Raw genomic sequence first — 17,956 nt, 5'->3', positions numbered from 1 at the left:
GCCTTTAGCTCTAATTCCAATCTATAGGAAAAGGGGATAGAGAACAAATTAAATGAAACGACGAGAAGGCAATATGAGAAAATGTGGGACATTTTACAGGACAACTGACCTGGTGTCTTCAATAAGTCAGTGGTGTGGGGAAAAAAATGTGTGTGTGGGAGAGAAAGCAGTTCAAGATTAAAAGAGACTTAATTCTGATTTGAATAAACCGACTATAAAAAGACATTTAGGGGGACAATGGGGAAATTTGAATATGGACTGGGTATTATATTAAAGCATTTTTTTATTGTAATATGATAATGGCATTGTAGTTATATAAGAAAATATTCTTATTTAGAGATAGATAACCAAATATTTAAAGGTAAAATGTCATGATGTCTTAGACTTTCTCTAAAATACTTTAGCAAAAAAAATTAGATAAATCAAGTATGGTGAAATGTTAGTAATTGCAAATTCAAGATTATGGGTATATATAGGAGTTATATCCTGTCCTTTTTATGTATGTTTGAGATTTTCCAATTTTTCATAATTTAAAAAAATGAAAAGCAAATGAAAGAAGAGGTTATCATTAACTTCTAGTAGAGGAGGAGTTGTCTAAGAAAGAAAATGTGTCACAATTTATTACTTATTTCAGCAGTAAATAATGTTTATATAGATAATAGTATAACCATCAAGTATTGATTTCAAAACTGAGAGGATGGTAGGAGGGAAAATTTGCAGGAGGGGGAGGAAGAGGATATTGGTCCAAGAGACATAAATTTTACCTACCATAATATAAAGTCAGTAAAAAATTGATAAATCAAGAAAAGGAGTATAAAACATAATTCCAGGAAAAACAGCTTAAAGTGTTGAAAACATTTACCTTTAGGGAGCAGGACTGGAGGAAAAGGGGTCAAGCAGGGAATTACTATTTTTCATTACCTCAGAGAAAGGTTAGGAAACAGAAAGAAAGTCATACATAATCTTACTTCCCAGAAACTTCCCTTTTTTGTACTACATGCCTTTTAAAATTATGTACACTATTTTGATACAAACAAAATTAATTTCTAAATAATGTTGACATTATTATATCAATTAAATATTTCATGTTTCCAGAAGAATGTTTGATGTGATTAACTCATGACCAGATAAGTTAATCTGTCCTAAAATTAAACAAGTAAAGGTTTTCTATAGCTGGACACCAGAAAAGATCAATTCATGTGTGGCGTAACTCAGCATCACCGTGAAAATTCATTGTGAGAAGCTGAGCCCTAGTCAGTACACATGAGAATGGTAAGATGGCTCCTTTCAAGCCTGCAATTACTCGTAGTAACTTGATCCTTAAAAAGGACTTTCACATTTTATCAATTCTTCACTTTATATTCCTTTACTGTAATTTACATTTACATTTACTTTTATTTATACTCACTAGAGATGTTTTATAGCTCATAGTTTATCTTTCATACCTTTTATATCAAATATCTCTATTTTTATATTGAATTTTAACCCCAAAACACTGGTAAATCTGGTCTGACTATAGTTTACCAGATATCATGTGTTGCTGAATATAAATTTCAATATGTCCTCATGCATTTTGAGCCCTACCTCAATTCTGTTGAATTTGTGTTTTAGATCTGGTACATACAGAGGGGCAGCTTCAAAATGAAGAAATTATAGTAAGTAAATATACTTTGAAGAGATAAACATTATCTTTAGCCAGCACAACGTATTTAAATTTTAAACCTATCTCCATAGTCATAAAGTTAATAAATACCCTCATAATATTATAGGTTCTGTGTCTCATCAACCAATAGAGAAGGTTATTCTCAATAATATATGACAGCATAATAATAATATGACAGCAAGGATAGAACAGAATTCACTTGTTTTTGTTTTATTTTGTTTATTCATTTATTTTGAAGTATGTACTTGCTTTCCTTTCATTTGATTCTGTAGGCCTTATAGAATAGGAATCAAAAAAGGTTGAGATGCCAAAATCGGATGTTAATTTAAGCATGAAAGGACAAGGGAGATTCAGATAAGGGAACTGGAGCATAGGATCAGCAACAAATAAGCCAAAGAGAGATGAGGTGAAAAGAGAACCAGCATTTTCCAACAACATTCCATTGGGCTTTGCTTGTCAAGTGGAATGAATGCCCGTTGATGAGGAAGCTGCTGCCTCATCAGGAGTTTCTCTGTTCCTGCTAGTTTGTCAGGCCCTGGTTTTAGACAAACACAAAAAGCCAAACAACTGTGAATATGTGTTTTTTAGGTGGTAGTGTTTATTTAACTAAGGTGTCTCTAAATAAGGGTTAAAGAGTACCTTGTCCATTAGGTTTCCTTCTTCACAACTTACTGGCAGCTGCTATGAAATCGGTGTTTCAAATGCTTCTGTAGGAGTTTTTGAATCCTGTTAATTATCTTCTCTACCACCTAAGTGTGCCCAATGACTGGGGAGGCCGGTGGGGAGCAGAAAAATGATTAATTAGACTGAATTGTACCTTCCTATTTTTCTCCATATTTATTAATGGGTTATGGTTAGTAAGCCTCTGCTGAGTATTTTGTTTCAGGACTCACTGTGGATCAGGGAGGGATGCAGCATCATAGAGCATTTGGAGAAAAGTGAGGGGGAATGGAAGGCTGTAAATCACCCAAAGTTTAGTACCCTGTCACAACAGCTTTTACTATACTTATTTTCTTCTAGTTGTTAACCAGATGCATTACATAGTTACAATAGTATGTATGAAAAAATTTGTATCTTTTAAAAATTTAATATTGTATCAAAAGCTTCATAATTATAATTTTAAAATTAAGTGTATGCAGATAGACAGATGTTAACTGATTTCCTTTTTCCTCTCTCTGTCATTATAACTAATACTACAGGGGACATCTTATGCCTGTTCCTGCTACCACAATGTTCACCTTTTTAATTATTTTCTAAAATTAAATTTCAAGGAATGGAATTACTGGGTCCATGGGTATAGACATATTTATAGCTTCTTATATATACTGCCAAATTGCTTTTCAGAGACATTTTTTTACATTTTTATATAAATGTAAAAGTATAGTAATATTCAGCGTAGTGTATTCTGAGGCATCATCCAACAAATGAAATCTCTTAATTATGAAAAATACTTCAGAAAAACACTTTAAAAAAATTAATCAGGGCTTCCCTGGTGGCATAGTGGTTAAGAATCCACCTGCCAGTGCAGGGGACACAGGTTCGAGCCCTGATCCGGGAAGATCCCACATGCCACGGAGCAACTAAGCCTGTGTGCCACAATTATTGAGCCTGCACTCTAGAGCCCGCGAGCCACAACTACTGAGCCCTTGTGCCACAGCTACTGAAGCCCGTGTGCCTAGAGCCCGTGTTCCGCAACAAGAGAAACCACCGCAATGAGAAGCCTGCGCACTGCAACAAAGAGTAGCCCCCGCTCGCCGCAACTAGAGAAAGCCCATGCGCAGCAACAAAGACCCAAAGCAGCCAAAAATAAATAAATAAAATAAATTAATTAAAAAAAATTAATCAGAATTGTACAGTGCAATTTTTAGCTCCACCTGATGTTCTTCCTCAAACCAAGGCTGATATTTGGCTGCTACATATCAGAATAACTGTACTGTTACATGTGCCTGGCTTCTCTTCTGAACATTATATCTTATAAATCATTATATATTTAGAATATTATTCTTGCATCAAACACTTTCTTATGCTAACTGCTTGTTTAACAGTTAACTAGAATTCTAAATCATCTGTATTGATTTTTCCCCTACAGGCACGTGATGGCCACGCCACTTACTTGAGATTCATTATTGTATCAGCCTTTGATCATTTTGCATCTGTGCATAGTGTTTCTGCAGAGGGAATAGCAGTCTCAAATCTTTCTTAATAATTATAACAAAATACTCTTGCACTATTTTTTAACAATATATTTATTTAAACATGAAGTTGTTATTATTAAAGGGATTTGTATCAATCTGTTTCAGTTTTTATTTATTTTCTCTTCAACATTTTGTAGGAATTTGGTTCATCAGATAGCAGTGACGGCCACCATGTAGGTCATAAGAAAGCTTTTGCTTCGGTATACAGCTTAATCAAGGACGTGACTATACATGAAAACAACTGGTAATACATTGTGTCCCCACAGCATCTAACATAGTACCCTTCAGATATCACTGCATTAATTTTTAAATTTATTGATTGATTGATGCAAAGGGCTAAGGGAGCAATATGGAAAGTAAACAATGTATGAGTTCAAAAACGAGAAAGTATTTATGGGATGGTTTCTTTGAGCTCATGGAACTTGAACTGGGCCCTGTAGGACAAATCATTTTATTTTTTTCTCTTTATTTTGTTTTGATTTCAAGACCTCAGAGAAGAGTTAGGAAACATATAATCTTACTTCCCAGAGACAACCATTATTGATATTATTTGATTTTCTTTATATTTTGGGGAGGTAAGGAACAGGATAGGACAGATTCGGGTGGGGATATAAGACTTCTCTGAATATATCTTATTATACAACTTGAATTTGAAAACATAAATAACTAATATAGCCAAAAGTTAAAATTAAAAAGCAATTCCAAAATGTTGAAAACAAATGCATGAACCTAACTCTATTACAATTGATAAAATAAACCCACAGGAAAAAAATGGCATTAGAATATAGTATTTTATCTATGCAGTCTATGTTAGTTTCTTACAGCTGCTGTAATAAAGTACCACAAACTTGGTAGCTTAAAACAATAGAAATCTGTTCTCTCACAGTTCTGGAGGCTGGAAGTTGGAAATCAAGGTATTGGCAGGGTTTGTTCCTACCAGAGTTCTGAGGGAGAATATGTTCCATGCCTTTCTCTTAGCTTCTGGTGTTTCTGGCAGTCCTTGGCATTCCTTGACTTGTGGCACCATAGCCCCAGTTTCAGCCTCCATCGTCATATGGCATTCTTTCTGTGTTTCTTCACATCATCGTCCCTCAATGCATATTCTGTGTCTTCTCCTCTTCTTATAAGGACACTGTCATATTGAATTAAAGGTGCACCCTACTCCAGTATTATCTCTTCTTAACTAATTACATCTGCAATGACCCTGTTTCCAAGTAAGGTTGCATTCACAGGTACCAGGGGTTAAGATTTCATCATATCTTTTTGAAGATGCAGTTCAAGCCACAACACAGTCTTAGTGAAATTTATATGTGATAGTTAATTTTATGTATCATACTGACTGGGTCACAGTGCCCAGATATTTGTTCAGACATTATTCTGGATGCTTCTGTGTAGGTATCTTTTAGATGACAGTAACATTGGTGGACATTGTGTAAAGCAGACTGCCCTCCATAATGTGGGTGGGCCTCGTCCATCAGTTGAAGACCTTAGTAGAACAAAGACTGACCTCCCCTGGGCAAGAAAGAATTCTGCCAGCAGATGGGCCTTCAGACTTGTATTGCAACATCAGCTCTTCCCTGGGTCACTGACCAACCCTACAAATTTTGGATTTGCCAGCTTTCTTGTTATCACATGATACTTTCTTACCAGTCTCAGCATTCTAAAAAGTAGCAAAAGAGGGACAGCCACAAAGTGCCAACACTTTGAGTCTCTGCTTGTATCATATTTGCTATTGTCCTGTTTCCCAAATCATGTTATATGGCCAAGCCCAGAGTCAGAACAAGAGGGGTCTACCCAAGGGCATGGATGTAAGGAGGTGTGACTAAATTGGGAGTGGGGAGGGAGTGGTGGCCACTACTGCTAGAATCTACTACAATTAAACATGGTGCCTCCTGATATGATGCAATATGAAGCACATAGACCAACCTATGAAGTGCGCTTGCCAAAATTACTGAGCCTGAATCAAATCAAATTCTAGAGTTATCTTTCACTTTCAGGAAGTTCAAGAGAGAGAGGAACAAGTAAAATGACACCACAAAGAAGCAAATAGACTTGTAGCCATTAATGCAGCTCACTGAAATGCCCAGATCTGTGCCTTCTCTGCCCATGGTAAGATATACTTCCTGGCCTTCTTTGTTTGGGTAGGGCCATGTGACCAATTCTGGCCAATGAGATGAAGGGTAGTTGAATTCTAGGCTGAGCATTTAATTGCGTTCAAGAGACCCTTCAAAGCTCTTTTCTCTCTCCCACAATGACCAGCAATGATATTCTCCACAGTAACTACTTCATCATTCTAGGTCTGGGAGTGAGACTAGTGATAACAGGTAGCAGAGGTCCCAGTCAATCTGAGGCACACATAGAAGGAGAAATAAAGCTTCATTGTTTTTTTGTTTGTGTGTGTGTTTTGGCCATGTGCGGGATCTTAGTTCCCCAACCAGGGATCAAACCTGGGCCCCCTGCAGTGGAAGTGCAGAGTCCTAACCACTGGACCACTGGGGAATTCCCAAGTCACATATTTTGGAGCTGCTTGTTACCCCGGCATAACCTGGCCTATCCTGGCTGATATACAGACAAATCTAGAATATGGCTTATCCTACAGGACAAGTGACCTGGTTTCTTCAACAAGTCAGTGGCATGAAAAATGCTAATTAGGGGCTTCCCTGGTAGCGCAGTGGTTGAGAATCTGCCTGCCAATGCAGGGGACACGGGTTCGAGCCCTGGTCTGGGAAGATCCCACATGCCGCAGAGCAACTAAACCCGTGAGCCACAACTACTGAGCCTGCGCGTCTGGAGCCTGTGCTCCACAACAAGAGAGGCCGCGATAGTGAGAGGCCGGTGCATGGCGATGAAGAGTGGCCCCCGCTTGCCGCAACTAGAGAAAGCCCTTGCACAGAAACGAAGACCCAACACAGCCAAAAATAAATAAATAAATAAATTTATAAATTAAAAAAAAAAAAGAATATCCTGACCTGATTCTATGATATCTACACATTTCTCCTTTAAAAAAAAAAAAATGCTAATTAATTAAGGAAGGGGATCCACTCTAGATTCAGAGAGATGTAAGAGCCCCCAAAAACACATGCCATGTGTGGATTTTATTTGGTTGCTGATTTGAGCAAACCAACTGAAAAAAAGACATTTTAAAGATAATTGGGGAAATCTGCTTATGGACTGGGTTTTATTGTTCATTTTGCTAAGTGTGATATTGGCATTAAGCTTATCTAAGAAAAGGCCCATATTTTTCAGAGATGCATTTAGAAGTATGTAGGGTAAAATAACATGGTATCTGGGATTTGCTTTAAAATACTTGAATATTTTTTAAAGGAAAAAGTGTTCATTGAAGTAAATATAACAATAAATTGTTGAATCTAGGTTATGGATATATGGGGCTTCATTGTGCTAGTCTTTCTACTTTAATGTATGCTTGAAATTCTTCATAATAGACAAATAACAATAAATGCTACGGAGGAGATCTCTGTGCATGAATCTTTGCCTACCCCTCAGATGGTTTTTTTTTTTTTTTTTTGGCCGTGCTGCGGCATGCGGGATCTTAGTTCCCCAACCAGGGATTGAACCCACACCCCCTGCAATGGAAGCACAGAGCCTTAACCACTGAACCAGCAAGGAAGTCCCTCAGATGAGTTTTTTAGAAGAGATTCCCAGAAGGGAATTAGTCAAAGTAAGGAACAGTTACAAGGCTTTTGATACTTTCTGATAATTTGCTTAACAAGATTTGTTGCACAAATTTACTTACTCTCAGAAAGGTAAGTTTTAAATAAGCGGAGGAGAGTAGAAAAGGTACTTCAAGAGTAACGTTGGTGTCGTCAAAGATATGAAGGTGCGTACTCTCATAAAATGTATTTAGGGAGTGATGAATACATACGTCTGACTAGGGCAAAGGAGAAGACTAAAACCAGACATTGCAGCCAGATCAGAAAGAGCCTTTAATGCTTTCAGATATTTTCCTGTAATGCTGGAGCCATTTAAGGTTTTTGAAAAGGAAGGGGACTTAGAGCAATTGTGTTCATGTTCAATAAAATCAAACACTGAGGATTTTCCTTTTGCCAACTTCCTAAACCGGAATGTCAGTAATTCTTCGTTTAAGAAACACTGTGTTAATTTGTATGGAAACACAAAAGACCCCGAATAGACAAAGCAATCTTGAGAAAGAAAAACGGAGCTGGAGGAATCAGGCTCCCGGACTTCAGACTATACTACAAAGCTACAGTAATAAAGACAGTATGGTACAGGCACAAAAACAGGAATATAGGTCAATGGAACAGGATAGAAAGCCAAGAGATAAATCCACGCACATATGGTCACCTTATCTTTGATAAAGGAGGCAAGAATATACAGTGGAGAAAAGACAGCCTCTTCAATAAGTGGTGCTGGGAAAACTGGACAGCTACAGGTAAAAGAATGAAATTAGAACACTCCCTAACACCATACACAAAAATAAACTCAAAATGGATTAAAGACCTAAATGTAAGGCCAGACACTAGAAAACTCTTAGAGGAAAACATAGGCAGAACACTCTATGACATAAATCACAGCAAGATCCTTTTTGACCTACCTCCTAGAGAAATGGAAATAAAAACAAACAAATGGGACCTAATGAAACTTAAAAGATTTTGCACAGCAAAGGAAACCATAAACAAGACGAAAAGACAGCCCTCAGAATGGGAGAAAATACTTTCAAACGAAGCAACTGACAAAGGATTAATCTCCAAAATATACAAGCAGCTCATGCAGCTCAATATCAAAAAACAAACAACCCAATCCAAAAATGGGCAGAAGACCTAAATAGACATTTCTCCAAAGAAGATATCCAGATTGCCAACAAACACATGAAAGCATGCTCAACATCACTAATCATTAGAGAAATGCAGATCAAAACTACAATGAGGTATCACCTCACACCAGTCAGAATGGCCATCATCCAAAAATCTACAAACAATAAATGCTGGAGAGGGTGTGGAGAAAAAGGAACCCTCTTGCACTGTTGGTGGGAATGTAAATTGATACAGCCACTATGGAGAACAGTATGGAGGTTCCTTAAAAAACTAAAAATAGAACTACCATATGACCCAGCAATCCCACTACTGGGCGTATACCCTGAGAAAACCATAATTCAGAAAGAGTCATGTACCACAATGTTCATTGCAGCTCTATTTACAATGGCCAGGACATGGAAGCAATCTAAGTGTCCATCGACAGATGAATGGATAAAGAAGATGTGGCACATATATACAATGGAATATTACTCAGCCATAAAAAGAAACAAAATTGAGTGATTTGTAGTGAGGTGGATGGACCTAGAGTCTGTCATACAGAGTGAAGTAAGAAAGAGAAAAACAAATGCCGTATGCTAACACATACATATGGAATCTAAAAAAAAAAAAAAAAAAAGGTTATGAAGAACCTAGGGGCAGGACAGGAATAAAGATACAGACATAGAGAATGAACTTGAGGACACAGGGACGGGGAAGGGTAAGCTGGGACAAAGTGAGAGAGTGGCATGGACTTATATACACTACCAAATGTAAAATAGCTAGCTAGTGGGAAGCAGCCACATAGCACAGGGAGGTCAACTCAGTGCTCTGTGACCATCTAGAGGGGTGGGATAGGGAGGGTAGGAGGGAGATCCAAGAGGGAGGAGATATGGGGATATACATATATATATATATATATATATATATGTATGGCTGATTCACTTTGTTATAAAGCAGAAACTAACACACCATTGTAAAGCAATTATACTCCAATAAAGATGTTAAAAAAAATAAATAACAAAAAGAAAGAAACACTGTGTTAGGCTTACAGATTGCTGGAAGGGATTTCCAGAGGTTATCTGATTGATCTCTTTGGCACAAGCCTAGTAAATTATCTTTAAGTCTTTTTCTCTGTCTCTCTCTTCTGTGAATGCAGAGAAGAAGTTCTCAGTGCAGTGCTTGTAATACCACATTATGATATTTGAAAACAGCATCCTTTCACCTTCATTTTCCTAGGCTTTAAAAACTCATTTTCACTTGATAAAACCACTCTAAGTCTCAAGCAATAGATACAATAATATGTGGCTTTACCTTTTGTTTTTCACTGCTGAACCCATCATCTTTTTAAAGTCTCATTTGTCCCCAGTTGGCTTGCTTCTATCCCCCTCCTTTGGCCTTGTCTCCACCCGCCCACCAACTCCTGACTGCCATTCAGACCTTTGTGTTTTTTGGGGGGTTTTTTAATTTATTTTTTTGGCTGTGTCGGGTCTTAGTTGCGGCATGCGGGATCATTGTTGCGGCGCACAGGCTTCTCTCTAGTTGTGGCATGTGGGTTTTCTCTCTCTAGTTGTGGCATGTGGGTTTTCTCTCTCTAGTTGTGGCACACAGGCTCCAGAGCTAGTGGGCTCTGTAGTTTGAGGCGTGGGGCTCTCTGGCTGAGGCGCGCGAGCTTAGTAGTTGTGGCGCACGGGCTTAGCTGCCCCGCGGCATGTGGGATCTTAGTTCCCTGACCAGGGATCGAACCTGCTTCTCCTGCATTGGAAGGCGGATTCTTTACCACTGGACCACCAGGGAACTCCTGATTCAGACCTTTGAATTTGCTGTTTCCTCTGCCTGGAAAGTTCTTTCCTTAGGTATCTATACAGTTAGCTTCCTCATTTATTTCAGATCCTTACTCAAAATCTTCTTCTCAGTGAGGCCTTCCTCACAAATTACGGAGCCTCCCTACCCTCACCACCAGACTCCCACCCCCAACCCTGCCCCCCTGCCCATGGGTTTAGGCAGCTGAGGTAGCCAGCCTGTATCCTGTGCTTCAAGGGTTCTTGTACCTTATTCCTCTTTTCTCACTACCTCTAAAATTCAACTTAGATTCTTTTTTCGTTAATGATATCCCAAGCACACTATGAAAGAGGGCAGTGCAGCCTCCTTTCAAGCGTGAATATCTTGGGTTGGGGGCTCAAATGAATGAATTGCCCTTGGCTTCCATACCCTTTTAGGGACAGCCCTGCTCATCACTATCTATTTTGTCTTACTTATCCTGTATATCATGTTTATTGTCTCTCTGCTTCACTAGAATGTAAGTTCCACAGGGCAGGGAGTTTTGTTGCTTTTGATCATGACTGTATCCTCAGGACATAGAAAAGTGCCTGGCACATAGCAGATTTTCAATAAATATTTGTTGACTAAATGAACTTTGTTCATTTATTTGCATGTCTATATCTCTTTATACTGTAAAATCCTTGAGGTGTTTTTTTTTTTTTTTTTTTGCATTTTTTTTTTTTTTAATTTATTTATTTATGGCTGTGTTGGGTCTTCGTTTCTGTGCGAGGGCTTTCTCTAGTTGCGGCAAGTGGGGGCCACTCTTCATCGCGGTGCGCGGGCCTCTCACTATCGCGGCCTCTCTTGTTGCGGAGCACAAGCTCCAGACGCACAGACTCAGTAGTTGTGGCTCACGGGCTTAGTTGCTCCGCGGCATGTGGGATCTTCCCAGACCAGGGCTCGAACCCGTGTCCCCTGCATTGGCAGGCAGATTCTCAACCACTGCGCCACCAGGGAAGCCCCTTGAGGTGTTTTTAATAAAGCTAGCTAATAATATATACATGTTTGGATCACTTACTGTGGGCCAGTGCCTGTCACAATGCCTTGCATAAAGTTAACCAATCAGTATTTATTTAAAGGATTGGATAAAAAAGTAAAAATCTAATAACTTTTTAACCATGTACTCAAGCAAGGCAAAGAAATATTATACAGATGAAAATTGTGTCTATCACTTACTTATACAGACTTTTTCAAAAAGCACTGTGCTGTGAGTTATATCTCAAGAATGCCTCTCTGTGTGAGGCATCTTTTGGGACCTTCCCCTTCTAGGTGATATTCCAACAGCCCTTTGTAGCTTGACCCCGGTAACAAACCTTCTAAAAACTAATATGTGGCAGAGTGCATCAAAGTTTTAAACATGTGTACAGCCTTTGACACAGAAATTCCATTTCTAGGAATCTATTCTAATAAACTAATCAGATAAGAGACAAATGGACAAAGATGTCTAGCAATGCTGTTTATAAAATGGGAATCTGGAGACGACTCTGCATCCATACATTAGTAAGTATGATATATACAGACATCATATATCATATTTTATAATGGGATATAAATCATATATAAATATAGAATGGTTACTTCTGGTTAAAGATGGTAAAGGGATTTTTACTCCACCCTCTTCCTCAAAAGTCATTCACAACAAAAAAGATTATAAAGAGGAAGAAAAAAGTTTTCTCTTCAAGGAAGTAGTTACAACCTCTAACTGGGAAGCATACTCGCTAAGTACTGTGAAATCAGGATTCAGTGAAGGAGGAAGATGAGACTTGACATGCTCTCCCAGAGCTAGACACTTTCTTAAACGTGTCACAGTTCTGAAAGGTTTATCCAACAATCCTTTGATTAGATTGAAGAGATCTTGGTCTGTAGGCAGCTTCAGGAGGATGGAGAATGTCTCCACAGGGTTAATCATTCAAAATGGTGGAGGAGGTGGAGCTGAAGGAGGAACCAGCCAAGATATACCAGCAGAGGCTGCTGGAGGTAACGCATGGTGAAGGAAGGCATCTTAGACAGCTCGGGCTGCGGTAAAAAATACCATAGACTGAGCAGCTTAACACACCTTTATTTTCTCACAGTTCTGGAGGCTGAAAGTCTAAGATCAGGGTGTCAGCATGGTGGATTTCTCGTGAGATGTCCCTTCCTGGCTTGTAGATGGCCACTATCTTGCTGTGTGCGCATATGTGCTGTGTGCTCCCTCTTCTTTGTGCAAATGCAGAAGGAGGGAGGGAGGGAAGGAGGGAGGAAGAGAGAGGAAAGAGAGCACTTTCTGGTATCATTTTTAATATTTATTTATTTTCTTTTTGGCTGCATCGAGTCTCAGTTGTGGCACGTGAGGTCTTCATTGCAGGATCTTTCATTGTGGCATGTGGTCTTCTCTCCCGTTGTGGTGCAGGCTCAGTAGTTGCAGTGCACAGCCTCTCCAGCTGTGGCGCGCAGGCTCCAGAGCACGTGGGCTCTGTAGTTGTGGTGCCCGGGCTCCAGAGCATGTGGGCTCTGTAGTTGAAGCATGTGGGTTCTCCAGTTGTGACCCACGTGCTCAGTGGTTGCGGCATGCGGGATCTTAGTTCCCAGACCAGGAATCAAACCTGCGTCCCCTGCATTGGAAGGCGGATTCTCAACTACTGGACCACCACGGAAGTCCCTCTGGTGTCTCTTCTTATAATGACTAATCCTATCGTATCAGCCTCCCCCCACCCCCCCCCCATGAACTCATTTAATCTTGAATGAGTCCTATCTCCAAATACAGTCACATTGGGGCTTAGGGCTTCAACATATGAATGGGGGTGGGGGGAGGGCACATTAAGTCCAGAGCAGGTGGTGAGAAGGCAGCTGACCTTGGCTCTATGAGCCCTATTGCAAAGGAAATAACGAGAGTATTCAAGACAACCAATCTAAATCAAAGTTGCAGATTGCCTTAGCTTACAGTTCCTCTTTCTATATTATGTTTCAGCAAATAACAAGCCCTATTAAAAAAGAACAATCAGAAAAGACCCAGAAGAGGATTACTTTAGGTCAGGGTCTCTAGAAACAGAGCTTTAGAGAGGAATGGTTGTAAGAGTGATTTACTGAGGGAGTGCTCTCCAGAAGCAGAATAGGTCAGGGGAGAAAGTTAATCAAAGATGGCTTCAGCTGAAGTCTGGCCTCAGCCTGATGCCATAGGGAGCTCTGGAGCATGAATGACACCAGAGAGGTATGCTCTCCAACTTGGAGGCAAGGGACCAGGCCTTTGTGCTCTCACATCCATCAGTCATTGGCCATGGGCCACCCTCAGGGGAACATGACCTCTCAGGCATTGTAGCTCCTGTCACTTAGAGCAATTCTCAGGAGAAAAGACACTTTGAACCATTAGCAGCCAACACTCACAGCAGCTGTCAGATGGATGCACTGATGTGGAAAAGGGATCTGGGCAGAACACCGACAGCATCTATAGTAACAATAGTTCTCAAAGTGTGGTCCCTGGAACAGCAACCTCCTCCTCATCTGAGAACTTGTTAGAAATGCAAATTCCCTAGCCCAACGCCAGATCTATTGAATCAGAAACTCGGGGTTGGGGGGGCAGGGGGAAACCCATGAATCTGTTTTAACAATCCCTCCAGGTGATTTTGATGCATGTCAAAGTTTGAGAACCATTGTGCTATAGGGACCTATGACTAGAAACTATAAAACAAAAAGATGGGAGGGGGGCCCAGAAAAATAAGGCAGTTACAGGACCCTTGTTGCAACAGAAATTACACAAAGAACACATCAAGAATGGAGACCCAATAGTTATCTCTCAAAATGTCAAAAAGAGGGACGTCCCTGGTGGTCCAGTGTTAAGAATCCACCTTCCAGTGCAGGGGATGAGAGTTCAATTCCTGGTCGGGGAACTAAGATCCCACGTGCTGCAGGGCAACTAAGCCCACGTGCTGCAACTACTGAACCCGCCCGCTCTGGAGCCCATTTGCCACAACTAGAGAGCCTACGTGCCACAACTACTGAGCCTGCATTCTCTAGAGCCCACGCGCCACAACTAGAGAGAAGCCTGCACGCTGCAGCAAACAGCCCGTGAGCCACAACGAAAGATCCCCCATGCCGCAACTAAGACCCAACACAGCCAAATAAATAAATTAATTAAAAAAAAAAAAAGACAGAGAGCTCAAAGAAGAGATGCGAAGATTTAAAGAAAAAGAAGACACAGAAGATGAAAATTGAGCTGGCAGAGCTGAGAAAAGAAATGCAAGAGAAAATAAACTGTTTCAGAGGTGAGAGCCACATAAGAAGCAAAGGGATGATAATGATAATTGTAGCAGTCAGCACTGAGTTAGGAAAACTGAAATCAATCTAGATATATAGTTAAAGCTGGGAAGGAAATAATTCAGGCAATTTGTTACAAAGTGTTGAAAAGGCTGGGAAAACAAACAGAAGATGGGAATGTAACCCAGAGCTGGAGCCCATGGGCCACACTCACTGTTGATCAGTGGAAGCACCATTACTGGCTCTGAACAGAAGCCACTCCACCACCATGGCTGGTGATCCCAAAGCAGCTAACATGCACAGTCTCCTGCAATCCCTACAGCCAGAGGTGGAAAAAATGACTTCTGCCTTCTGCCCACCTTTAACCTCTACCAGTGCTTCCCACTGGCAGAACCTAACCAGAATGCAGTGTTCAAGCTTCTACCTCCTGAAACCCAGAGGAGACTGTGGAAGAGTAGGAAAGAGTGAGAACAAACAAGCCGTATCTGGAACAATAACAAACCCAACTTAAGAAGAATCGGGGTCAGAGGAAAAATTTTGAGAAAAATCACAACATGGAATCGAAAAGAACAAAGATTTTAAAAGTTATGGAGAAGATAATAGTTATGGAAGAAGAAAGGATACAACATACCCATAATTATAGTCTGTGAGTAAGATAATAGGACAAAAGGCAACAGAGAAGATGTTCAAGGCAACAAAAAATGTCCTTGAAATTAAAAAAAAAAAAATCTTAAGATCAAAAGAGGATATTGTATTTACCTTAGTCCTTTCGGTCTACTATAACAAAAATAACATAGACTGGGGTGGCCTATAGATGACAGCAACATTTCCTACAGTTCTGGCACCTGGAAATCTGAGATCAGGGTGTCAGCAAGGTCAGGCGAGGGCCCTTCTACAGGATTGCAGACTTCTTGTATCCTCAGATGGTGGAAGAGGGCAAGCCAGCTCTAATCCCATTCATGAAGACTCCACCCTCATGATCTAATCACCTCCCGAAGGCCCCACCTCCTGACACTATCACACTGGGCTTCAAGATTTACCATATGAATTCTGAGGGGACACAAACATTCAGACCACAGCAGTAAATTTTGTCATAGAACAATCAACACTAGACTACGTCTTGGTGAAGTTACTGAACTTCAAATATGAAGAAAGAATCTGACAAGTTTCCAGGCAGAATAAAAGCAAGTAAGTGCCAGGGGAAATTAATTAGGCTGGCCTCAGACTTTTCCTCTCATAACAGCTAGACAACAGTGGAACAATGTCCACAAATCTCTGAGGTAAAGAGACTGAAACATAAGAATCTGAAACCCAGCCAGATATCCTTCAGGCTTAAGGACAACAGCTGGTCGTTAGAAGCATGTAAGACTTCAGGGAATACAGGATCCATGTGCCCTTCTTCAAAAAACTGCATACTTGAGACTTTCAATGATGTAATCTATATGGCCAATTGGATATCCTGGAATCGAACATCTAACAATGCTGGATAAAATATTTTAATACACCTTTTGAAGTTAATGGCTGAACTTAGCAGAAATAAAGTTTTCTATGGCCAGGAACCAATTGAGAGCCTCACTCTGGGAAGTTGAACAAGCATTAAAGTCACTGGGCCACTCCGAGGGCATCTGCCAATTTCTGAGAGTCAGAGCCTGAGTTTCCTGGGCCTCCTGCCAGGCACATAAGGCAGCGTCTTGCATCAGCTAGAATGGGGTGTAGGCTCAGAATCCCACATAAAGCCAGGTACCACAAAGGTCATCACCCTTAGAGAATAAGTGAACTAAAGGTAAACCCTCCCGCTGAAAGCAGACCGGCATGGTATTTTGAAGAAGATTCTTCAAATCAGTTGAAGTTCTTAATGCAAACTGTACTCAGAGTGGGACAAGACATATTAACAAGCTTCTTTTACTTCCTCTGGATAACAAGATCATTCTTGTTATCCAGACCCAGAGAGGTCACCTTCAAATAGGAAAGCCCTTTCTTGATCATGAATTAGAACTGGATTCAAACCTCTTGCAGTCTCCTGGGCAGGTTTTTTTTCCCACCTTTGCCCATGTTGTTTAGCCCACTTGAATGCTCTTCTCCCTCCCATACTCTTCAGGCTCCCATCCCAGATTATAGAAGTCCTAGGGATCCTTGAAGTCCAAGCCCAGAGGCTCCCACCCCCACAAAGCTTTCCTAGACGCACCCAGCTCAGAGGGGTTGCTCTCTCCTCTGTGCTCTCTGAGCTTCAGTCTTCACTCTAACCCATCATAGTCCACCCTGAATTATGGTTATTGCAGTGTATGTCCACCCCCATCCCCCCTGCCCTAGGAGGTTAAGCTGCTGGAGGACCAAAGCTGGACTTTGTCATCTTTGCATCATCACTCAGCACCCAGAAAAGAATCAGTGCTCAATTAATGTCTGAAGCATTACACTGAAGAGAATTGAATTGGAATGTTTGGGATCTATTTTAGCTTTCTGAAAACTCCTCAGTTCCAGCTACTATTATTTGTTTAAAACTGGGATATTTCTATGCACTTATAGATGTGAATTGAAGGGGGCCCAAGGAGGCAGTTGTGGAACAATAATGATGGTAACCATAAGAGCCAACACTTTCTCCAAGTCAGGCACAGTTCTGAGTGCTTTACTCAGGAATCCTCCGTGGGGTAGGCCCTATTCATACCCTGTTTTGTAATAGTTCAAGATACAAAAGCAGCTTAACCAAAGTCACACAGCCAGCAGGGAGCACAGCTAGGACTCTGGTTTGAAGTTAGAGATGGGGTTTGAATCTCAGCTTGTTACTTACTGGTTCTGAGACCTTCCACAAGTTACTTAACTCTGAGCCTTGGTTTCCTCATCTGTAAAATGGGGCTAATAATCTCCTCTTTGCGATATATAGAGATTAAATAAGACTACATATCTGAAAGTGCCTGTGCCTGATAGATACTTAACAACTATTTTTTAAAAAGTAAAATAACGGGGCTTCCCTGGTGGCGCAGTGGTTGCGAATCTGCCTGCCGGTGCAGGGGACACGGGTTCGAGCCCTGGTCTGGGAGGATCCCACATGCCGCGGAGCAACTGGGCCCGTGAGCCACGATTGCTGAGCCTGCGCGTCTGGAGCCTGTGCTCCGCAACAAGAGAGGCCGCGATGGTGAGAGGCCCGCGCTCCGCGATGAGGAGTGGCCCCCGCTTGCCGCAACTGGAGAAAGCCCTTGCACAGAAACGAAGACCCAACACAGCCACAAATAAATTAAAAAAAAAAAAAAAAAAAAGTAAAATAACGACATTAATAATAACAT

General features: G+C 40.6%; 1 protein-coding gene and 1 non-coding gene across 7 annotated transcripts in view; one reads left to right on the top strand and one right to left on the bottom strand.

The window, feature by feature from the left end:
- The window catches only part of IFT25 (intraflagellar transport 25), a 35,105-nt gene extending 31,152 nt beyond the window's left edge, over positions 1-3,953 (top strand). For all 6 annotated transcript variants that reach the window (XM_059923004.1, XM_059922974.1, XM_059922993.1 and 3 more), the window contains exons 5-6: positions 1,612-1,655; positions 3,753-3,953. In XM_059923004.1, the coding sequence (XP_059778987.1) occupies positions 1,612-1,655; positions 3,753-3,866 (158 nt within the window). In that variant the 3' untranslated portion in view covers positions 3,867-3,953. The remainder of the gene's footprint in view (positions 1-1,611; positions 1,656-3,752) is intronic.
- Positions 3,954-6,284: 2,331 nt separating this feature from the next.
- On the bottom strand, positions 6,285-6,357 carry TRNAG-UCC (transfer RNA glycine (anticodon UCC)). The gene has a single exon. It is a non-coding gene; the product is annotated as a tRNA-Gly (tRNA).
- Between the last annotated feature and the right edge of the window lie 11,599 nt (positions 6,358-17,956).

The sequence above is a fragment of the Balaenoptera ricei genome, chromosome 1 (genome assembly GCF_028023285.1).
Source record: "Balaenoptera ricei isolate mBalRic1 chromosome 1, mBalRic1.hap2, whole genome shotgun sequence".
Lineage (NCBI taxonomy): Eukaryota > Metazoa > Chordata > Mammalia > Artiodactyla > Balaenopteridae > Balaenoptera > Balaenoptera ricei.
This window is presented reverse-complemented; position numbering and strand designations above follow the sequence as displayed.